This window comes from Pongo pygmaeus, chromosome 2 (genome assembly GCF_028885625.2).
Source record: "Pongo pygmaeus isolate AG05252 chromosome 2, NHGRI_mPonPyg2-v2.0_pri, whole genome shotgun sequence".
NCBI classification, from domain to species: Eukaryota; Metazoa; Chordata; class Mammalia; order Primates; family Hominidae; genus Pongo; species Pongo pygmaeus.
This window is the reverse complement of record NC_085930.1, coordinates 159,732,655-159,757,101: the sequence shown is the minus strand read 5'-3', so window position 1 is coordinate 159,757,101 and position 24,447 is coordinate 159,732,655. Positions and strand designations below refer to the sequence as shown.

Here is a 24,447-nt window from a genome sequence, read left to right as displayed (position 1 = left end):
ATACACACAGGTACATGTTTTAAGTGAACAGCTACATATTGATTATAAAATAATCTGTTATTATTTTAGGAGCAAATCAAACACTGCCCTTTCAATTTTCCACCAAGTGCTTTTCTCCATAATGCCCCATGTACACTTTAGACATGCAAGATGGATAATGAGGGCCAAGGCAACAAGGACTAGAAGAGAGGCCTCAGGAATGCTGAGCAAGCAAATGAACAGACCTGAGATGCTGGATAGCTTTTATACAGAAGAAAGAGGAAGAGGAAAATAAAGCAACTGACAGTATTCCAGGGGTGCCTGGCTGACCATCTGTTGGGGACATGGGAGGGGGAGGTTGACTAGATGGCTTGTGTGATCCCTGCAGCAGTGACAGTCTGATTCGACAGGAGAAGACCACATGTATTTTCAGAAATAGCTCTTACATTATGTTTATGCTTTATTGGCAGGGAGTTCTAGTCTTGTTGTTCATACTTTGTAAGAATGCAGTGAGTCTTTTTTTAAAAATATATATACAAGCAAACATCCACTACCCAGTCTGCTAACAGCTTTTCCATTTCTATTGAAGAGCTATTCTTCCTCACCCTCAGTCAGGGGGTCTAATGTTATCCTCCAGCTCTAAGAGTGAGCACATAAGCTAGGCCTGGCCAATTAATGCTTCCCATCGCCCTGGTCACAGAGATTGGGCAAAAGACTCAATAAGAATCAATCCTGGGATTTTGCTAAATTTTCCAATAGGAAATAGGGGTATTCTTGCTGGAGTGGCTTATCTGATACAAGTAAGCCTGGAGCTGTTGTCTTTCCTATCATGGGAGAGCCTTCCTAAAAATAAAGCCCACATAGAAGCAAACCAGCCCAGAGGTGGAGAGAGACTAGATTCCAACAGTGTCATTTGAGCATATGTGTTCAGTCATCTAAACTGAGTTTTTCCTTTGAAATCAAATGAGACACTAAATTCCCTTTTTACTTAACAGTTTAAACTGAGTTTGGTCCTCACAGACAAGAGTCCTGGTTAAACAATAAAGACAAAATAAAATGAAAAACAGACTCTAAAACAATAATCCATCTTGTTTGCATAGTCCTTTTCAGTTAGCAGAAAACTTCCAGGCCCCTGAAAGATTTATAGCAACCCCAAGAGGCCAACCAAGCAGGAATTGTCCCTATTTTGAAGATAAACACCAAAAAGTAATTGCACTCTTGCTGTGTGCCACTGTTCTAAATGCTTTTCAGGTATTAATTAATGATTCCTCAAAGTGACCTAGTGAAAGAGCTGATATTGTTATCCCCATTGTATAAGAGTAGAAACTGAGGCAAAGAGGTGAAATTGTTGGCCCAAGATCACTGCCAGTAAATAGATGTGGTGGACACATGCTAGGGTGACCCCACCCCAATACCAACCAGTGATACTTCTGAGGAATCCTCTCCCCCGAGCGTGGGCAGGAACTGTGCTTGTTTCTTGCCAGTGGAATATGGCAAAGGTGATGAGATGTCACTCCCATGATTACATATGGCAAAGGTGAAGGGATTCTGCAGATGTAACTAAGATCCTTAATCAGTTTGACTTTGAGTTAATCAAAAGGGAGATTATCCTGGGTGGGTCTGACCTCATCAAGTGAGTTCTTTATAAGAGCAGTTTCCCCAGGATCAGAGATTTCAAGCAGCAGAGATTCCCTCTTTCCTGCTGGTCTTGAAGAAACAAGTTCTACAGTCACAAGGAAATGAGTTCTGCCAAGAACCATGTGAGCTTAGGAAAGGATCCCAAGTCTAGACGTGACTGCAGACCTGGACAGCACTTTCACTGCTGCCTTGTGAGACCCTGAGCCGAGGACCCGGCTAAGCCATGCCCAGACTCCTGGCCCCTGAAAGCTGTGAGATAACATATGGGTGGTGTTAAGCCGCCAAGTCTGGGGTAATTTGTTACACAGAATGGACAACTATCACAGAAGAGGAGCAGATTCCCACCCAGTGTGACTCCAGGAACTGTGTGACAAGTGCTGCTTACCAGGTTCTTTTGAACACCAAAGGAGAGAGGTATTTTACCACACCAACCAGTTTCCAATCACCCAACACTAAGTAGGTGTCCTGCAATTCAATTCAATCTGACACTACCCAGAGTTAGTGTCACACTCCCCAGGTGTGAGGGCTCAGTCCCACAGACTGCCTTCACTTCAGATGCCAGTTGCAAGGATCATGTTACCCGTACCTCTGACAGACTGGCTGTGAATCAGGGGTTCCCGTGACCCCCTGATAATTTGTTAATTTGCTAGACTGGCTCACAGAACTCAGGAAGCCACTTTATTTACACTTACTAGTTTATTATAAAGGATGCAAATCAACAGCCAAATGAAGATGTATGCAAGGCCAGGTCTGGGGAGATCCTGAGTGTAGGAGCCTCTGTCTCTGGTGGAGTTGGGATGCAACACCCTCCTAGCATGTGGATGTGTTTGCCAACTTGGAACTTCCCTAAACCCTGTTGTTTACGGACTTTCATGGAGGCTTCATTACATAGCCATTATTGATTAAGCCATCGGCCATTAGTGATTAACTCATCTCCACCCCTTCTTTCTTCCCCACAGGCTGGGGTGTGCGCTAAAAGTTCCAAACATCTAATCAAGGCTTGGTCTTTCTGGGGACAACACCCTGTTCTGAAGCTGCTTAGGGGCCCACTAAGAGTAGCTCATTAGAATAAAAGATGCTTCTATCACCTTCATCACTCAGGAAATTCCAAGGGTTTTAGGAACCAGGGAGACAGACCAAATATAGATTTCCTATTATACCACACTGGTCTTTACGGCCTTTGAAGATGATGACTGGGGTCCATACCAATGACTAGGGGACCAGCCAAAGGCCAATGACTGAGGTACTGAGTTGGGACGAATGCCTATGTTTCTTCACTTCAGGACTTTTGACTTCTAACCGTGTCCCTGACTCATTCTGCCACTGCTAAAACACACAAAGGCATGAAAGATAAAATGGGTTTTATTTCCTCCAGAAAAAATAAAATGTTTAAAGGAGTTTAACATATAAGAGCCAAGAAAATGTTGATTAAAGGTTAGGAGTTTTTATATAAGTCATATACAGCATGACTCTATAAGTCAAAGAAGTGTGGAAAGTGAAGCTCAGAGACCCTAAGTGACTTCTCCAAGGCTATACAGTCATGGAGGAGGAGCTGGGATTTCACCCTGGGTCTGACCTCCACCTTCTTCCTCCTCCCTATAGCACCAAAGAACAAAGGGAGAATATTTCAGCCATCTTCTAGTTTCCAGTGGATTGGCAGAATTCTTTTAGGAAGGGATATAATCAGGAAATTTCCATCTCCACAGAAAGTATTACTAAAGAAAATGCATGGTAATTAAAGCATAAAGGATTTAACTTAATCCTAAGGAAGAGCTTTCCAGGGATAAGGTTAATTAAACGCTAACGAGATTTTGTTTTAAAAAAATCAAAAGCCTCGAAAATTCTGCTTTCAGATTTCTGTTTATGAAACATCACATGAAAACAGCAAGAAGAGAGGTTGGGGATGATTTTGCAAGCTAGTCAAAACGCTTGCAAGCCCAAGGTTTTCAACTTTGACTATAAGGCTAAATTGAGTAAATAATTGTAAAGATCAGTCAGAGCTTTCTGGGAGACTATAGCAAATGTTAATGGCATTAAATTTTACGTATCAATTTCCAGGTTTGAAATACATACTAGCTTTTCTCATGATATCGTTCATATTTTTAAAAATTATCCACAAAGAAAGCAAACGGACTCAGCTGCAGATTTCTGCACTCACACAGTGCATTTCCTTTATAGGTGGATGATTTCGGACCCTCCACTATCTATCCCCCCATTGGGGCGCCACAGAAACTCTCCTTCTCCACCACGGCCCCTGCTTTGTACTTGTGCTTTCTTTTTGCTGCTGCAGACCCCTTACTGCCTGATACCCCATATTTAGTCCCAATCCTTTGCTGCATCAGGAGCAGTCTTGGGATAAGAGCTTTAAATGACTTCATATGCTGTAAGGAGGGAGCAAGCACATAAAAATGGAAGAGAGAAATCTCAGATTCCACATATTTCTGTACCCTCCCTTGCCTCCTCTCTCCAGACCTGGTCCAGGATCCTCCAACCCCACCTCTGCTTCCCACCCTTTTTCTTGCAGCCAGGCTTCCTGCTCTAAGTCTTTTAATAAAATGCCCCAAAGAATGTTGCTTTTCTCTGGATGTGGCTCAATTGCATTCTTAACCCTTTGTGTATTCCAGAGACCAGCCCTTTCCATATGAAGGACCTAACTGAAAGAGGAGAGAAAGGTGGGGGAAGGAAAGACAGCACTTTCTTTATTGAAAAATGAGATCACGAATTCCACCCTGGGATAAAAGTAATAAGAGGGCTGGGCAAGAGATGATCACAAACAGTGTTGAGACCTGGTAATTTGTGTCAAATGTCTTTAAATGACCACATTATCTGATTCAGTCATTTCACTCCTGGGGATTAAGTCTAAATAAACAATGGGAAGACAAATAAGATCTAAACAAATAGAGTGATATACAATGCTCATAGAAGTCTCAATATGGTAAAGATATGAAATTATCCCCATTTCATAGATGAATAAACTGAGGCATAGAGAGATTACATAAACTGTCTAAGGTGATACAACAAGTAAGAGGTGAAACCATGATTCAAAACTAAGCAGTTTGGGCCCAGAGCCCATGCTCTTAACTACCCTGCTGTCTTGCCCATCCCCTGTGCTCCTGCTGTTCCACTGCATTTTCCTTGCTGCATGTCTATTTCTTGCACTAGGAAGAGCAGGAACCACATCTGCTTCACCTTGGGACCTCCAAGTCACTGGTGTGTAGGGAAGAGTCAAAATACATTTATTGAACTCAACAGGATGGCTTATTGGTAAGTTATCTAATCATTGGGATTTATGCTTCTACCTTTACAGAATTCTCTGTAAATTAGGGCACAGATGTAGCCAAAAATACACAGATTTAATAAGTCTTTAAAAAATAGTTTCCTTAGCTGCTCCGCTCATCTGGTTTTGGGTTGTTAAATAATTTAAACAGCAGATCCAGAATTTATTTTTCAATATGATTTTTTAAATAGGAAATTCCAGAACATTTCTCATCATATTATTTGAGAACAAGAATTATGTAATTTCTTATTTTTTTCTACACTGTGGGTGCCCAATAAATATTAATACTGATGCCACTATTAAAATTATAAAACTATAAACAGGAAAACAATAGTGAAGTGCCTTTTTTTTTAAAAAAAAAAAAAGGTTTTATGGTTAGTGAAGGGAAATAAAAAATGATTTATTTAGGTCTCTTATGTTTATAATAAAAATAGTAAATCTGATGGACATTTCTGAGACCTGTGGAAATGAGGTGGTTAAGCCACCACCAAAAATTAGTTGAAGAAACTGGTGGTAGAGCACTCCTAAGCAAGACTGTGGACACCTAAACCCACCTCTGGTTTCTTTAGTGCCTTGCTATGTTTCAAGGTCTTTGCAATATTATAAATAACCAGTCCCCTCAACCCTGACCGCTCTAGTCACAATAAATCCAGATAGCCTCTTTGTCTTGACCTCTTAGCATTCCCAGGATTTTATATAACTCATGATTAGAAATGTTTATAGAGAAAACAACCTCTTATTGAAGAGGTCCAAGATTTATATTCAACCAAGTCAGAAGGAGCAAGAGAAAACTTTTACTGGTAACCAGTATTGTTTTTGATAAACACCATTATATTAGGGTTCTCCAGAGACATGGAGCCAATAGGCAATATATATACACACATATATATATATACAATTGTGATGGCAGTCATGCAATTGTGAGGGCTGGCAAGTCTAAAAATTTAAATTGCAGGGCAGACCAGCAGTCTAGAGTCCCAGGGAAGAGTTGATGTTTCAGTCTTGAATCCAAAGCCTGTCTGAAGCATTCCTTCTTCCTTGGGGGACCATTTTAAGGCCTTCAACTGACGAGATAAGGTCCATCCACATTGCAAAGAGTAATTGGCTTTATTCAAAGTCAACGGATATAAATGTTAATCACATCTTTTAAAAAAGACCTTCATAGCAACATCTAGATTGGTGTTTACATAAGTACCATGTAGGCAACTCAGCCTAGCCAAGTTGACACATAAAATTAATCATCAAAACCATCAATATTCTTTATTATACCAGTGACTGCAGCTATAATTCACTAAGCCAACAAGAAGAGATATAATGATATAACTTTCGGATTTCTCCCTGAAACAAATCAGACCAGTTCTTCAACTGTGCAAGATTTCTGTGTACTAAACTCTACAGCAAATGCCAGTTGGCCAGTGTCTTTTTTGGCCTGTATATTATCCAACAGTAGTTGATAAAGTTTTCTGATGTCAGCAGGATGGTTTTTACTCACTTTTGGCTATGTATTCTGCTCCACAAACACTTCCAAGAAGGCATTACAGCATAAAAAACTATCACATTCCACCACCAGCATAGTCTCTCTCACCAATTAAATTATCCCAATTGCTTTGATACAGATAATTGCAATCCCTTTGTTTATAAATCTATGTCTTGGATTAAACATTCATGGTCCCTATATAGTGAACAAAAATACACAGACTATTTTACCTCTAATGAAAGTTTAATCATGATCTGATAGCAGGGGCTTACAGTGCGTTCAGAGCAGCAATTGTGTGGAGTGATCTCTTTGCTGGTCAAAGTAGGGGTGGCACACTTCCTCTAGCCATCTGTTTCAGCCACCTCACTTGCTTCTCCACAGCCCGACCTCTCTCTCCCATCATAAGAACTCCCGTTTTCAGTTCCTCCCATTATCCAAACGGATATGGAGGTCTTGGGCCAGGAACAAAGCTCCGAACAGCTGGATTTAGAGGAGATCTCAAGGAAAATTTCATTCCTTGACAAATGGAGGGAAATCTTTAGTTATCACAGGTAAGGTGTTCTCATTCTCTCATTTCTTTAGAAACAAAGGAATTTTCTGTGTTTAAGTAATCAACTTATAAGCTTGCAACATGAGATATTTCCTTTATAGATTTACCTTTAAAATGCTTCAGGCATAACTATTCGTGGACAGAGACTTCCCCAGCAAAGTTGGGGTTTGGGAGGTTTGTGGATGTGAGGTTTGAAGAGAGTGAGTAATTTACTTGATGTTTTCTCTTTCATTTAAAGGTTGGGAACCAATAATACAACTCCTCAGGTAATTACTTTTCCCAAAGCCAGTGTGTTCTCCTTTAGTTGCTTCTTCAAACAATCACATTAACAGCATAATCTGCATTTATTCTTTGCACATAATGTCACTCAGGCACTGGCATTTAACGCGTGAAAACATAAAACTAGAAAGCCTGTCGAAGATTTTTTCTTGTGCTTTTTTATGGATTTCTCTTTCTACTTCTAAGAGCTATGTTTTTATCATTAAGAGCATCATATGGTTATTATTTTAGAAAAAAAGGTAATATTAAAATCTAAAGTTCCCACATTTGTGAAATAACACTGGATTCTGACAACCAAGTGCTTCTGTGTCCCTGAAGAAAAGCAGTTTTGAAAATAGTTATCATCTTTATTTGCTTGTGAAAAATCATTTTCCTTTACCATTTTAAAATAAGAGAAAGATGACTGAATTCTGGTGCTAAAAAGGTATTTTAAAATCTGATATACAATATAAGATGAAAGATGTTTGTACCTCATGTAAACTGAAAAGGTCAGAAGGTAAGGGACTTTGTATTTCAGGTACTACTTCAATCACTGAGCAAACACAGCATAAAATATGAAGGTGGTTTTCATGGCACTAGTATATATGATCAAGCAATTGAATCATTAATATTTTAACTATAATGCTAAAGCTTCTTGCCCCAAGTAGCCTATGATCAAAAGTCTTATTTATGCTAAAACTTTCTTAACCACAGTCTAAATTAGAATCAGAGCAATAATGCTTCTATTTTAGTCTTGGAAGTATTAAATGGAGATATCTATCATTTAGGGGGATAGAACATTCAAAAGATAAAACAATCTTTAAAAGAAAAAACGTCAAGTTATGCTTTACACAAGGTGGGAAAAACCCATTGGCACAAATGTAAAGATTTTCCATTTGATTTACAAAATGCATCTTAGCTGATCAGTAGTCTGTGACTTGAATGCTGTGCTTCTGAGATAAGAAAGAATCTTTGCCTCTAGGAATACAGAAAAACTAAGAAGGCGGTTTCCCTCATGTTTCAGCCACCAATAGGACAGATTTGTTTCACAACATTAGCATATAAGCTAAGTAAATTTGAAGAAGAGTTGATGCTAACTTATAGTGACATGTCATGAGAATCAGTCAAGAAAAGCGAAAATAAATTTTTTTAAAGGTAGAGGGTGGATTTTTTTAAGGAAAAAGAACGATTATACTCACTTGTTGGGGAGTAGGAATCTGAAAGAATTAAAAAGAGACAACCTGACTTCATTTATTGGCCAGTTAACCATGTAATGAGAAACACTTTGTGTAAACTGGAAAGATTCGTACAAAGTTTATAAAATGTTGTCTTCTCAAAACAAGAGACAGTGACATTTACATTCTTCTCTAAACATAATTTCAAGTCAAGGTCTTGATGGCATTAATTATGTTTCCATAGTTACATTTAACCTCTCCAAGTCACATAAACCCTTATGAGAAACCCCTTTGACACAGACACTGGGATTTTTCTGCCTCTTTTATTGCTATTTATCACAATTTTCAGACTTCTTTAAAAGTGAGACAACATTTTCTGAACACTGGTATTTCAGAGAGAGAAAGAGAAAATTTTAAACAAGGTCATCACCAGCTCTGTTTGCTTTGTCTTTTGTGGGGGTGGTATTTGCACAGAATCATGAAGGCAACCATACATCTGCTGATGAAAATGAAGATGGAACAGGAATATCTCAGCCCAAAGGACAAGGACATTTGCCATCAAGTGGCCTTTGTTCTATTCCCAACCCCTCTATCATCTCTTCAAAACTGGGTGGCTTTCCTATCTCCCTAGCAATGGCCACGGTAAGTATAGCTTGTCAATTAAACATGAAATGAAACGTAATCTTCCCAAAACAACAAGGCTGGGGAATCTTATCTCCAGTCATGTGAGAATATATTGAAGATAAGACTACAGATGGTTGTTATTGGTAAAAGGAGAATATAATTAAAATGACTTATTTATGGTATTCTTCAAGGACACTGGTGGTAGTACAGCTCTTTCCTCCCGAACTCTGCATCTCTCTTTATTCACTTCTTCAATTTGACAGTGAAATTTGAGGGAGTGAGTGAGTTACATTCAAATAACTCACTATAGAAGGTAGGATAGGACAGACTCTCTAAGTGGCAGACTGTGGGGTGCTGCAAATGTATAAGACAATGTAGATGTGTAAGAAAGTACCCCACCTGTATGCATGCAGGAGGGAGAGAGATGGGGAAACTTGTTAGGCCATGTCCTGGGCAAGTAGCTAATCTCAAGAAAGAAACAGTTTTCTGGGGCTACCAACTAATATGCAGATTTGAAAAGAACATGACATTTCAGGATCCAAATCACCAGGATCTGTAAGCTATTGGTCCCGGGGACCATTTGCTCAATTCAAGACTTCACCAGGGTAGGGGCAAGGGGCTGAGGCAGAGATCCAGCCAGGAGGCAAAACTAAAGGCATCTCATTGGGTCAAATAGGCCAAAGCTGGAGGCAATGCCTTGGCAAATGTCCAAAGGACCAGCTGTCATGGTCAAAAAGATGCCATTGGAAACTTGGGAAGCAGAGGCAAGGGTCAAGCCAAGGTAAAAGTACCAGAGAGGCTGAGATGCCCCTCCCATTGGATTGCCCTCCAGTGTAGCCCTTGAAATCATAATGAAACTCGGGACTTCTCAAGACAATTTCCCCATCATCACCCTATCTTCTAAACCTCCACATTACATCCTAGAAGCTCAGGCAGGGACCTCTACTCAGGGCCTTAAGAATGAGAGTTGGAAGAGGGACCTTCTTCCTGAGGATGTGCTGTCACACATGCATGTTTGTAGAAACAACCCAGGACAAGCCTAGGCATCTGGGCAAAGACCAGCAACATTGGCCCTGCAGTCAGGGCTGCCACGTACATCGAGTTGCACAGTTTGTGCACTGAACACAAGATCCCAGCTGAGAGGATGAGTGGGAACTAAAACTCCTTCCGGCTAAACCACATGAAGCCTAACACAGAGTTTCCGTCTGCTTTTTGAGAATGAAGGCTGGTGACCCTGACTGCGGTATTTCCAGCTTCGATACGACCTTTCCTTAAGCTCCCCGAGACAGGACACAATCAGATGCAGGGACCACACAGCCCCTGGATTCCTTTTTATCATACAAAACCTCCCAGGCTTCACCGAACAACTTTCTCCACCATCACACTTGCAGTACAGATGCACTGGGAGGCCTCACTTGCTCTTTCTCGTTGTCAAAAATCTATCTGCCTCGGCAGGGCATGGTGGCTCACATCTGGAATCCCAGCACTTTGGGAGGCTGAGGCAGGGGGATTGCTTGAAGCCAGGAGTTCAAGACCAGCCTGGCCAACATGGCAAAACCCCATCTCTACTAAAAATACAAAAGTTAGCTAGGCATGGTGGCACATGCCTGTAGTCCCAGCTACTTAGGAGACTGAGGCAGGAGAATCGCTTGAACCCAGGAGGCAGAGGTTGCAGTTAGCCAGGATCCCACAACTGTACCCCAGCCTGGGCAACAGAGTGAGACTCTGTCAAAAAAAAAAAGAAAAGAAAAGAAAGAAAATCTATCTGCCTCAATCCACCTTGCTTCCCTCTTTTTGCTCAAATGCCTGAAGTCACAGGAAGATGGACAGGTATGCAGAGCTCCTGGAACACTGTACTCAGCTCACTGGCCTTGAAACATCTGGATGGAGCCTTAACTTGTATCTTATATAGATACTTAATCGCTGTCCTTTCAAGCAACAAAGACAGATAATATGTAATCCTTGCCAGGGCCTCCAGGCCTCAGTGATTCTGCTGCCTACACTGTGGTATAGACCAGAAGTTAGAGCAACTATCTGCATTTTACTTGACAAGGAAATGTTTTTAATGAAAAACTTTAATAAAAATGTATTCTTGCCTTCTGCAATGAATTTCTTTGGAGAATGTCATTTTAAAATTTACAGATATCTGAAAAATAGGCTACCTTTTATGTGAAAATGAGAGACAATTATGATTCTATATTGATACTTGCCTGTAAAAGAAGTAATTCCAGAAGGCTTCCTAAAACACAACAGTGGGTACAAGGGAGACATGGATGGCAGGGAGTCTTCACCGCATACCTTTTTGTCTCTCTGGATTTTGAACCACGTGAATATACTATTTTTTAAACACACACACAAATTTTAAAAATAGAAAAAGCATTCACAGATGTTTGCAAAATCTTCTAGTCTTTCTCTGTATTGGGGAGGCAAAAAAACTCTGAATCTGAATATTCTCACTTATTTACAAACACAAACACGAAGCAACTGGGGACCGCCCCATGACTACGCCAAGGTAATGTTCTCCCTTTGGAAAAGGCTAGGAGACAAAAGATTTAGAAATGAAGTTGATGGGGTATTAAGAAAGTCCCAGAAATAGAGATAATTGATTTTTCTTTAAAAAAAAATAAATTTGGATTTATTCCCATTATATGGGCCAGATGATCGTGAGTCCTTTAAATAGCAGTAGCATTAATTAAACACATACTGGGAATTCAGGATGACAAGCTTGGGATTCTAAATATGCTTGTTCTAGGGAGGCAGTTTGGAAGCTTGACCAATTCTAATCGATGTTTCAGCAGTGCAGCCACCTGGCAAATTGTCAGAGCTATTGAATCCTAATACCACTCCAGAATGCCTTTTGTTGTCATTCTGCTATTCTTTTCTCTTCTCTGTTTGGATTATGGATGCATGGCATTTCCTGACATTGGCACACACTGTCTCTTTGCTGGGAATCTTCTCTGAAAGTGGAGGTTGGGTAAAGCACCCTATGCACCTTCGCTTTCCTTAGCTCTCCTGTTTCTCACCTTTTGCTGTCCTCTTTCCAATACTACAGCTTTCTTCCTTCCTCCAGCCTGACATCTTTGAACATATGTGGTGGAACAAACTCTGGCCAAGGCTGCTGGCTCAGGTGAAATCGTGGGAAAGGTGAGCATCGCCTCTAGGCTATTCCACCAGCCCCACCTAAAGACCTTCCTTCTCTCCAGTGGCAGTTTCCCACCCTCTCACACTCCCAGGCCCTTTTCTGGACTCAGCCTTGAACACATTTCTGTAGCTGCAATACCATCCAGAAGAATCATAGTAAAAATACAATACCAAGAGACCAAAATATTCTGGAGAGACTCGAATGAATGAAGCTCTGAAATGGGATAATAGGCAGGGTGTGCTTTTCGGGAGAAGGAAGCACAGCCTGGTGTCCCCCCATAAGGTCTAGCTCATAGATGGGTCTTGATAGGTGTGAGTTAATGAATTCAGTGCCTCTGGATAATCCTCTAGCGCACCTCAGGCTAGAGTAGAGGTGTCCTTTGTGTGCCCCTCCAGATGCATGGTCCACTCTTCTCCAACCTACTCTCTGCCCAGTAGAGAGGCTGGCCTGTAGCAAGACTGACCTCCATCAGCAGGGCGCCCTCCTCCTCTGGCTTCCTGTTGAGTTTGAGCAATGGGGAGCCCTGAAAGGAAACTGAAGAGAGGGAAGGGAAGTGAAGTCGGGTTGCTCGTGGCTAGCTGAGTCCCTCTCCTCTCATGGCAGTCCTCTCCCCAGGACTCTCTCCTTTCTGGTTCAAGTCACCATTCCCTTGTGTGCTCCTTCAGGTCTAGGGGTCATAATGACTTCCCACTGTTGCTGGGACACTGCATTAGCCATTGTGGTGTCCCCACACCGAGCCCACATCTTTATAAATAGTCTCTGTCTTAAGTGTTCCTCAAATTAATTATCTGACTTGAGAATGCCATCTGTTTCCTGCTGGGACGCTGGCTGGTACAAGTTGAAAGGCTTGCATTTGGGTCCTGGCACTGCCATTTACTATATACGTGACCTTGCATGTGCCACTTAGCTGACCTAGGCCTCTAGTCCTTTCACTGCAAAATGAAAGAGTCAAATTAGAATTTTAAAAATTCAACAAATACCTATTTTGAGCCTACTACATACCAGGCACTATGCCAGATGCTAAGAAATTGATGGCGAACATGATAGAACGAAGAGTCTACTACTCTGTTAGTTGGTCTAGGATAGAAATGTCTTCTTAAAACATCTTGGAATCTCTGATTCCATGATGGTCTAGCAATTCATAAGGCAAGAAGAGATTTAGGGAAGGAGCTTTAAAGAGGATTAGTCTATCTCAAGTTAGGGGTGGGTAGGTGGTCACAGGGAAGCTGTAAACCTGGGACAAAGTACAAGACAGTCAGGGTAAGAACATTAAACCTGTTGGAAAGAATGATTCAGGGCCTCTATCTTTGAATGTGTGTATAAAATGTGTGTATGTAAATGACGATCACCATCACTGTCATCATAGCAATCAAGTGGAACAAAGTGCCAGGAAAGAAAGGAATTCTTCACAAATATAGAATACTAGCAAAGCACAAAGAGAAAAACTATAAACCATGCTTGATTATGTTAATAATAATCATAGCAGCCACTTATGAGGACCATTTACCATCTGTTTCTAGTTAATAGACAGCACAACAGCACATGTAATTATGTGTCAGGTTAATCTCATTATAAATAATATCTGATATTGGAAAGTAAATGTTACACAAGTAAGTTGGGTCATCTTTGTCACACTGGCCAATGGGGCCTGGCCAGAGACACCTGCAGCCCCTCTGTTTTTAGGCCTCCTCAGAGGGACAGCTGGAGAGAGAAGCTTCTAAGTTAGAGGTGGGAACTGGCAACAGAAACAAGAGTGTGGTTTGGCTTGCAGAACTTTTAAAATTGAATTTAAATTCTAAGCCTTCTTCGTCTCAACGGTCTTAATCTTCCACATTTATACACAGCTTTTCCTCTCTTATTGCTGCCAGTCTCTGGTCTTTTTCCATCTGTGTTGGGACTTTCTTCCATACAGCACAAGATGTTCCTGTGTAGACAGGCTGTGTTTTCACAAAGGTAATAACACCCTACATTTACTTAGCACTTATGGTTCCCAAAGCCCTTTGCCATGCTTCTCTTTCAATAATAGCCAGGATGTGGACCAAGCAGGGGTTACCCCATTTCTGGATAAGTAAATTAAGTCTTAGAGAGGTTCAGCAATTTGTCCAAGTTCACATGGTTGGTAAGGAGCAGAACTGGGGCTTCTTTGCCCTTGAGTCGGGAGCTGTCTTTCTGTGCAGTCCAATCTCAATGTCAGGGAAACATTTTCCATTAGTTTTCAATGCCTGTCCTGGGGATGTTCTGGGTCTAGGGCTCTCTTTGACCGTAGCACACACCAAGTCTGTGTCTTCCAGAGCAGCCTCTGTGCCTGTTCACTGCCTCTCCTTGAAGTGCTGTTGCACTGAGACAGAGAACACATAGTTTTTCTTCAAGTGGGTCCTTGCTCACCCTGAAGTGCACCTGCCCCCTTTTCTCGGTAGAGACAACCTTTTCTTCTGAGGGTGGAAGTAGAGATGGCCGGGAAATAAATTCTAACCTTAAACCAGCCCCTAGGCCAACATAGGAAGAACACTACAGATGCATGCTTCTCCCGCGTCTTTCCTTTTTAGAAACCTGTAGAGCCTACTCTTGGGGCCTGCTGCATGCACAGCTGGGAAAAGGCACCTCAGCTCTGGGCCCATTGAGCTCCATGCTCCGTTTATCCACACTCTTTGACTGGCTGCAAGTGCCTGAATATGATATTCAAAGTCATCCAGGATCAGGCCCAGGGTACTTTGCAATCTGAGCTTCTACTCTTCTTCCTACCCCTTGGCTGGCCTACACACACACACATACATACACACACACACACACACACAGTTCCAGTCACATAGAACACTTACTCCTCATCCAGGGACACCCCAGGTACTGATGTGTGCATGTTTGTAGATCTTTCCCTCTGTCTAGTCTCCCCTCTGTTACAGGTAACAGGCTGGTGTGTGGCATGTTCCAGAGTGTGAGATGTGTGTCTGTGCTGGAACAAGGGGTGCTTCTAGGGATATGGCATTAAGCAACGTGTTACATATCATTGAGTTACCTAGTGAGAAAGTGATCCCCTTGTCCACTCTGACAGGTCAGAGAGAAGGACAGTACAGTAAAGGGCAGTACACATTCACACCTCTTTAATACTTCTTACCTCCCTTTTAAATTATTGAGAGTACAAGGCCCAGTCAGAGCTTTCACAGGCAGCAGTTTCTAGCTGTAATTTATAGCATTGTTTTATTTTCATTATATTTTTATCATGTATGGCAAATGATTTTGATTTCCATTTAAGGAAGTTATATAAAGTGTCCTTCTTAAATAAATAGATTCCAAGTTACAAAATGTGTCCCAAGCTAGTGAAAAGTATTAATTAGATAGATTTCACCCCCCTGCCACCTCCACCAGAACGGGTGCTGGTATCCATGGCTGAGACACTCACAGACGGTTCACATCACAGGACTTTTGTGCGGGCAACCCTCAATACTGGCCAGGAGCCTGGTAGACTTGCTGGGTGGCTAGATCCAGAAGAGAGATAACAATCACTACAGCTCTCAGGAAGCCACATCCATGGGAAAAGGGGAGAGTACTATATCAAGGGAACACCCTGTGGGACAAAAGAATCTGAACAACAGCCTTCAGCCCTAGACTTTCCTTCTGACAGAGCCTACCCAAATGAGAAAGAACAAGAAAACCAACTCTGGTAATATGACAAAACAAGGTTTTTTAATGCTCCCCTTCCCCCCCAAAAAATTACACTAGCTCACCAGCAATGGACCCAAACTGAGAATAAATCCCTGATTTACCTGAAAAAGGATTCAGGAGGTTGGTTATTAAGCTAATCAGGGAGGCATCAGGGAAAGGCGAAGCCCAATGTACGGAAATCCAAAAAATGATACAAGAAGTAAAGGGAGAAATATTCAAGGAAATAGATAACATAAATAAAAAAACAATCAAAACTTCAAGAAACAATGGACACACTTCTAGAAATGCAAAATGCTCTGGAAAGTCTCAGCAACAGAATTGGACAAGTAGAAGAAAGAAATTCGGCGCTTGAAGACGAGGTCTTCAAATTAACCCAATTCAACAAAGACAAAGAAAAAAGAATCCAAAAATATCAACAAAGCCTCCAAGAAGTCTGGGATTATGTTAAATGACTAAGCCTAAGAATAATCAGCATTCTTCTATTATTCTAAGAATAATCAGAAAGACGAGGAATCTAAAAGTTTGGAAAACATATTTGGGGGAATAATAGGGGAAAACTTCCCCAGCCTTGCTAGAGACCTAGACATCCAAATACAAGAAGCACAAACACCTGGGAAATTCATTGCAAAAAAATTATCACCTAGGCACATTGTCATCAGGTTATCTAAAGTTAAGATGAAGGAAAGAATCTTAAGAGCTGTGAGACAAGGCCAGGTGTGGTGGCTCATGCCTGTAATCCCAGCACTTTGGGAGGCCAAGACGGGCAGATCACCTGAGGTCAGTAGTTCAAGAACAGGCTGGCCAACAGGGTGAAACCCTGTCTCTACTAAAAACACAAAAATGAGCCAGGTGTGGTGGCACACACCTGTAATCCCAGCTACTCAGGAGACTGAGGCAGGAGAATCACTTGAACCCAGAGGCTGAGGTTGCAGTGAGCCAAGATTGTGACACCGTACTCCAGCCTGGGCAGCAGAGCGAGACTCTGTCTCAAAACAAAACAAAACAAAAAAAAAAGAGCTGTGAGACCGAAGCACCAAGTAATCTATGAAGGAAAACCTATCATATTAACAGCAGATTTCTCAGCAGAAATCCTATAAGCTAGAACAGATTGGGGCCCTATCTTCAGCCTCCTGAAGTATTAATTAGATAATGGTTGGTACACAAAAATGATAGAAATCATAAAGATGACACTTATATGATTAAAGTAGGGCAGGTGTTAAGAGAATGAGTAAAAACCCAGCTGTGTCTACTAACTGAGTGAACAAAGGCAAATACTCTAACTTATTTGGGCTTCGGTTCCCTCATCTGGATAAAAGCTGGATAATAGCACCTACTTCATAAAATTAGATGAAGGGAATAAATGGGAAGCACTTATTCCAGTGCCTGGTTCATAGAAAATGCTCAGTAAATGCTAGATGCCATTGACCAGCCTCGTTCAAATGCCAGTTCTCCCATGAAGCCTTCCTGAGTATTTCAGTCAGAAGTTCTCTCTCCTCCCTCTGTTTTCTCATAGTACTTTTTACTTATCTTATGGAAAGTCACATGTTCTGTCTTGTACATAGCTGTGGGGTGTTAGACTTTTTATATAACTATATCCCACACAAGACCTAGTACATGCTAAATGATCAATCAGTCTTTGATTTTGAATAGATTCCCTTTTTTTCATACATTTGGTTTATAAAAAGTCTTGTTCCCATTTTTCTGGGAAGCTGTAAAACATCCTCTTGAATCTCAACGTGCTGCAGAGTATAGGAAAACCTCAAAGACAATGGGACAGAGAATGCTTGTTTAAATCGCTACTGTACCAGGCTGGAAACATGAGATCCTGACTGTTCCTTTTTTCTGGAGTGAGAGACAAAAGCCCAAGATGGGAGAGGCAGGGGTTACAAGTCATGGGTATGGGGCAAGAGCTGTAGACACAGAGCAGCCACAGTGAACTACAAGGTAGATGCCTGGCAAAGGAAGGAGAGACATGAGGGACAAATGTTGTCTAGACATCTTCTGCTCAGGAGTTCAGACAATTAAAATCGGGGACTAGAGTAATATGTAAACCTGAATGTAGAAGGGAACGAGGCCCACCTCCCTGACTTCACCATGAGGAATATGTCTAGGAAGAATTCTCTTTGGTTGAATCATTTCTTTCCCCTCTTTTCAGAAGCTGCGGCAGATCCTGTTTGGAAACACAGTCCATGTCTTCAGCTATAACTGGAAAAAGGCCTATTTCAGGTTCCATGATCCTTCTTCCAAACTAGCTTTCACTCTGGAAGTGGGAAAGGTAATAGCCAGTTTATAATTTTAAAAAAACCTTATTCCCATGTTCCTTATCCATATATCCTTCCTGTCCACATCCATGTAAATGCATGTTTTCATTATAATCATATGTAGAAATATATTTATAACGTAAAGTTTAACCTTAAATGATAATAGACTATTTAAAATTACTTTGTAACAAATCTAAAAATCTGATATGGGCTGGGTGCAGTGGCTTACACCTGTAATCCCAGCTGTTTGGGAGGCTGAGGCAGGTGGATCACCTGAAGTCAGGAGTTCAAAACCAGCCTGGCCAACATGGTGAAACCCTGTCTCTTCTAAAAATACAAAAATTAGCTGGGTGTGGTGGCGCATGCCTATAATCCTAGCTACTTGGGAGGCTAAGGTAGGAGAATTGCTTGAACCCAGGGGGCGAAGTTGCAGTGAGATGAGGGCAGGCCACTGCACTCCAGCCTGGGAGACAGAGCAAGACTGCACCCCCCACCAAAAAAAAAAAAAAAAAAAAACTAACATGAAGCAGGGACGTGGTGAAGGCAAGATGGAGGAAGCCGTACACCCCCAGTCACCAGTCCACAGGTCTCCACAAAGATGCTAGGCATTGCAGAATCTAGCCCAGCCACAGCACCAGCCACGGCCGCAGGGAGGAGTGGCACAAATATAGCATGGTGTCCCTTTGCAAAGCTCCGGGGGATACCAGGAGGGAAAAGCCTGCAGAGAAGAATAGATAACATTAATTTCCAAGAGTTCTTCACCTCGTCATTCATTCTCCTCATTTTAGGGAGGGGCCCGAAGCATTCAGATGGCTGTGCAAGGATCCATCATCAAATACTTGCTGTTTACCAGGAAAGGAAAAGACTGTAACCTTGGCAAGTAAGAGGACTGTGAGAAGTACTTGAATTACCCATTTCACTAGAATCTTGATATGCTAAATAATCATAACTGAAAAATTCAGGTTGTCTCAGAAAGGAAATCTACCTCCTAAGACAGAAATGGCCCTGTGTGTCCCAGAGAGGCTGGATTCTGCCACTGGGAAGGGCTCTGCTGGAGTCATTCTGAATGTTCATTTGCAGAGATAAGGTTGACAGGTTTTATGCTCTACTGCAGACCACTCTGTCAGGTAGAATTAAGCACCAGGTCTCAGGTGGGCCTACTTGTCCATATTTGATGGAAAGCTCTAACCTAATAATTAGGGAGGAACAAAGGGGTGATATAAAAACCCGATAAATGATCAATTCTCCATTTTTTTTTTTTTTTTTTTTGGCAACGAAGTCTCACTCTTGTCCCCCAGGCAGGAGTGCAATGGCATGATCTCGGCTCACTGCAACCTCCGCCTCCCAGGTTCAAGTGATTCTCCTGCCTCAGCCTCCCGAGTAGCTGGGATTACACCCGGCTAATTTTTTGTATTTTTTTTTTTTTTTTTTTTTTTAAAGTAGAGATAGGGTTTCACCATGTTGGCCAGGCTGGTCTCAAACTCCTGACCTCAGGTGATCCGCCTGCCTCGGCCTCCCAAAGTGCTGAGATTATAGGCGTGAGCCACTGCACCCGGCCAATCCTCCTATTTAACCAGGCTGATAAGGTATGATGTTTGGTTTTTGCCTATTTTTAAAGATCAACTCAAGTTTATTCAAATTACTTTATTCTTAGAAGTTAACAAACCCCTATCATGTGCAAAGCCCTATGCTAAATATTAGAGGAAATATAAATACTTCTGCCCTATCATGTGCAAAGCCCTATGCTAAATATTAAAGGAAATATAAATACTTCTGCCCTCAGGCAGGTAAAGTTATTGCCCCCAAAGAGGAACTAAATGTATAATATATTCTAAGATTGTGAACTGCCAGTTTCCCTAGAAGCAGAGCCCATGATGTGGATTCTTGATGCAAGTGATTTATTAAGGGAGTGCCCTCAGGAGAAAACCATAAGGCAGTGAGGGAACCGGGACAGGGAAGGAGAAGCTGAGGAAGACTTGGCTTCCAGCAATGTCAGTCTGATGCCATGGGAGCTCGGGTGTATGGACTGCACTGCGGAGCCTGCCCCATCTTCAGATGAGGGAGCAGGCCTTCTGTACCTCTTGCTCTAATGAGGCACTGGCTGTGGGCCATCCTTAGGGAGGAGGCATAAATTCCGGTCACTTCTGGGCAAGGTGGCTTCAATCCTTCAGAGAAAGTAGAAAAATGGGAGCCACCGTACCCAGAGTAGCTGGAGGATGAGTCCATCTCCTAAGTAAAATGGATCACAGGGAATTCAAATGGAACACATGCATTTGCCACATAAAGGTAAGGCACTTAGCACAGCACTGTACTTGGCCTATGGCAAATATTAAATAAATGTGAACAAGTAACTACGTCTGTAGACACGCTGCACGAAGCCTTCCTGAGCCCCCCAGTCACAAGGTGTCTCTACTTCCCGTGTTTTCTCATAGCACTCTGTTATTCTCATTCTATCTTGCCATATGGTTTTGGAGTATTAGGCTCCTTGACTTTTTCTTTTTTTTTTTTTTTGAGATGGAGTCTCACTCTGTCACCCAGGCTGGAGTACAATGGCATGATCTCAGCTCACTGCAACCTCTGACTCCCGGGTTCAAACCATTCTCCTGCCTCAGCCTCCCAAGTAGCTGGGACTACAGGTGCCTGCCACCATGCCCGGCTAATTTTTGTATTTTAAGTAGAGACAGGGTTTCGCCATGTTGGCCAGGCTGGTCTTGAACTCCTGACCTCAAGTTATCCACCTGCCTCAGCCTCCTAAAGTACTGGGATTACAGGCATAAGCCACGGTGCCTGACCTTTTGTTACTCATTTCTGTATCACCACAGAGCTAGACGGATTGTATAAATCATTGCTGAGTTAATTAATAAATCTTTATCACTTGTTTCTTTATAAAGACTACAGTTCTCAATGTTAAGTATTTAGGAAATAAGCAGAGTAAAGGTCTCCCACCGTGTAAAGACTGGCTCCCACTTCTTGGGAAGGCTAGACAGACCCTGAGTGTATTCAATGCAGTATAAAAGTCAAGGGCAGGAACTTTGGAGCCAGGTGAGCTGGGTGTAAATCACTGCTCTCTGACTTTGAAGGTGAATGACCAGGAGCAAATTACTTCACATCTCTGTGGCTAGGTGATGTTCATTCCAATGGTTTCCTACTCCTGCCTTCTGCATTATAGCTTATGTGAAATAAGCAAGAAGGAGCAGGAACAAGCCCTGGCTGCGGCGCTTGCTGGCATCCTGTGGGCTGCAGGAGCAGCTCAGAAGGCCACCATCTGTCTTGTCACTGAGGATATTTATGTTGCGTCGACTCTGGACTACTCTGTGGACAATTTCACTGAGCGAGTAAGTGCAGTCCTCCTTGTCCTGGCAGATGAAAGGCCAGTGAAGCCTGAGCATGTAATAGACTTACCATGCATATGCAGGTGGGGCCCCATCCATGCTCCTGATGTGACCGGAGGTGCCTTCCAAAGAGGCAGGTACCAAGGGCTGTAAGTGATCTAAGCAGACATAACAGAGTCCTGTTGTAAATTCCTGCTTATGGAATTCACCAGGACCAAGAATATCTCCCATCTGAAATAATCATAAATGGTATTTCCATATCCACTGTCTGAAAGACAGCTAAATTTCACCTATTAGGAAAAAATCTCTTTCTAGTTTTACTGCTCAAGATATTACATGATTTTAAACTGAGGAATGTAGAAGTGATGCTGGTAGCTACCCAGTTTCACTGTGTATGTTTTGCATGGCCTTGCGTAAGATAATATGTCAGTTTTTAGTAATGTGATTATGCAATGAAACAAAAAACCCACTTGCGGTAATAACAGTGAGTTGACATCTCTTAGATGTAACTTTCATCTTCCTTTTCATTTGTATCTTCTGTTCCTGATTTATAGCTCCAGCTGTTTGAATTTTTAGAGGAAGAAGCCGCTGAGAAATTCATCTATGATCACTTACAATGTGTAAGTGTTTAAGTGTTGAGATAATTCCTTTATGTTGACTGATCTTACAGGGATCTTCTTCCTTTTATAAAGTCTATTTCTAATGATGTCTGTTAAGAAAACCAGTCATTTTGAGGGCTAAGAAAGGGCAGAATGAGAGAACAAAAAAGATCTGTCTCTTCCTCCTCACAACCTAGAAAGAGGCCAGATCACACACAGACCCACTCACAAATGCATCTTTGTCTTTGGTTAATCAAGACCAGAGAATAATCCTTTAGAGAGTATATACCAGTATTTGTTTTGTGGCAAACAGTCCTGTCTCATCTAATGAATAAAAAACAAAATGGTGAAAAAATTAAATAAAATAAGGTTCTTGTCTAAGCTGCCAAAATGACCATTCACATTGACTCCAAGTAATTGGCTTCTTGAAAAGGTGGTCCTGTTTCACCTCGTCTATCAGCACCTTCCGCACAATGTCCTCCACTGGAATGATTCTTCCCCATCCCCAGGGTGGTAAGGGGACAAAGAAGGGTGCAGTGATGGTAGAAAATGGAAGACATTTTTAAGAATCTTCTGTGGAGAAAGAAATAAAAGCCAATTTTCCGAAAAATCAGAAACCTACAATGTGAAAGCAGAGGGAAATTAGCAGGATAACCATGAAGTGATACAACTGTTCATTGCATGGAGCAGGGAAATGTGATCTCATTTCTGTTGAATGAGTTAACAAGGTCTGTTGTTAACTTGTGTGTTATAGGCAGAGGACTAGTCCCCCTAAAGAAGTCCAAACTCTATACCCGGAACTTGTAAATATGTTACATTATATGGCAAAGAGATATTAAGGTTGTTAGTCAGCTGACTTTAAAATAGGGGAAGGATCCTGGATGACCCAGGTGGGCACGGTGGAATCACAAGGGTCATTAATATGGAAGAGGAAGCAAAAGAGGAAGTCAAAGAGAAGTGATAGGAGAAGAGTGCCCCCTGCCCTTGCGGGCTTGGATCCACTTCGATGATGGAAAAGAAGAGCCATGAACCAAGGAATGTGGGCAGGGCCTTTAGAAACTGGTAAGGACTAGGAAACAGATTCTTCTCTAGCATTGCTAGAAGGAAAGCTGCCCTGCTGACATCTTGATTTTAGCTCATTAAAACCCATTTCAGACTTCTGACTTCTAGAACTGTAAGATCATAAATCTGTAGTGTTTAAGCTATTAAATTTATGGTAATTTGTTACAGCAGCAATATGAACCTAGTAAAACCTGTATGATAGATTTTAAGTACCTGACATGAAATGTTGAGCTAGAAGCCTGCTTAGGGATTCTTTGTTGTGGGCAGGAGACATTGAATGGGATTACACAGATATAGAGGATCCATTTAAGAAATGACCCTTTCAGCAAAAAAAGGCAAACCCCTCCCTCCCTGTCTTCCAACTCAACTCAAATCTGGGAGAGTCTGATTCCATAGGAAGAACCCCCTCCACCCACCCATATCTGCAAGAAATTCTTAAATGTAGCCACGGTTGAGATCAGAGGATCAGAGCTGAAGCTATACACAGGCTTCTCCAGTCAAAGACTAAGGGTTGAGCTGGAATAATCAAGGCCCTACACAGAAGTGGACTCTGCAACACAGGTGGGCTTGGCATGAAAGCTAAACATTACCTTAGCCACACTAGGGAAGGGCTGGTGCCATTTCCTGAGTGAGGGGAGCTTCATGGTGTGTATATATATTCCTCTCAATGACCTCCCCAAGATGGGGTTGCACATTGTGATCAGCACCCTATCCAGAACTTTACCAACCCCCCGTCAACTATCAAAATGCATCAATCCTGTGTCTCATTCCATTTGGCAGAGATCTCAAGCTGGAGGTCTGAGGGCTACATGTGAGCAGCAGATCTTTTGTTATGGGTTCAACTGTGTCCCTCCAAAATGATATGTTGAAGTTCTAACCCCCTCCCCTGGTACCTGTGAATATGGATCTTATTGAAAATAAAGTCTTTTAGATGTAATCAAGTTGAGATGAGGCCATACTCAGTTAGGTTGGGCCCTAATCCAGTGGCTGGTATCTTTATAAGAGAAGGAAAACTTTGAACACAAACACACAGGAAGAACACCATGTGATAATGGAAGCTGAGACCAGAGTGATGCTTCTCCAAGCCAAGGAATGCCGGCAACCACCAGAAACCAGGAATATGCAAGGAAGGATTCTCCCCGAGGGCCTTCCGAGAGAGCATGGCCCTACTCTTTTTTTTTTTTTTTTTTTGAGATGGAGTCTTGCTCCGGCACCCAGGCTGGAGTACAGTGGTGCAATCTCGGCTCACTGCAACCTCTGCCTCCTGGGTTCATGCCATTCTCCTGCCTCAGCCTCCGAGTAGCTGGGACTAGAGGCACCCACCTCCTCGCCTGGCTAATTTTTTGTATTTTTAGTAGAGACAGGGTTTCACCATGTTAGCCAGGATGGTCTCGATCTCCTGACCTCATGATC

General features: G+C 42.0%; 1 protein-coding gene across 1 annotated transcript in view; it reads left to right on the top strand.

The window, feature by feature from the left end:
- Positions 1-6,811: 6,811 nt before the first annotated feature.
- MINDY4B (MINDY family member 4B) overlaps positions 6,812-24,447 on the top strand; it is a 35,134-nt gene continuing 17,498 nt past the window's right edge. The window contains exons 1-7 of the mRNA XM_054480267.1: positions 6,812-6,922; positions 7,160-7,187; positions 8,829-8,996; positions 17,936-18,055; positions 18,830-18,921; positions 21,211-21,376; positions 21,928-21,993. Coding sequence (XP_054336242.1) covers positions 6,816-6,922; positions 7,160-7,187; positions 8,829-8,996; positions 17,936-18,055; positions 18,830-18,921; positions 21,211-21,376; positions 21,928-21,993 — 747 coding nt within the window. The 5' untranslated portion in view covers positions 6,812-6,815. The remainder of the gene's footprint in view (positions 6,923-7,159; positions 7,188-8,828; positions 8,997-17,935; positions 18,056-18,829; positions 18,922-21,210; positions 21,377-21,927; positions 21,994-24,447) is intronic.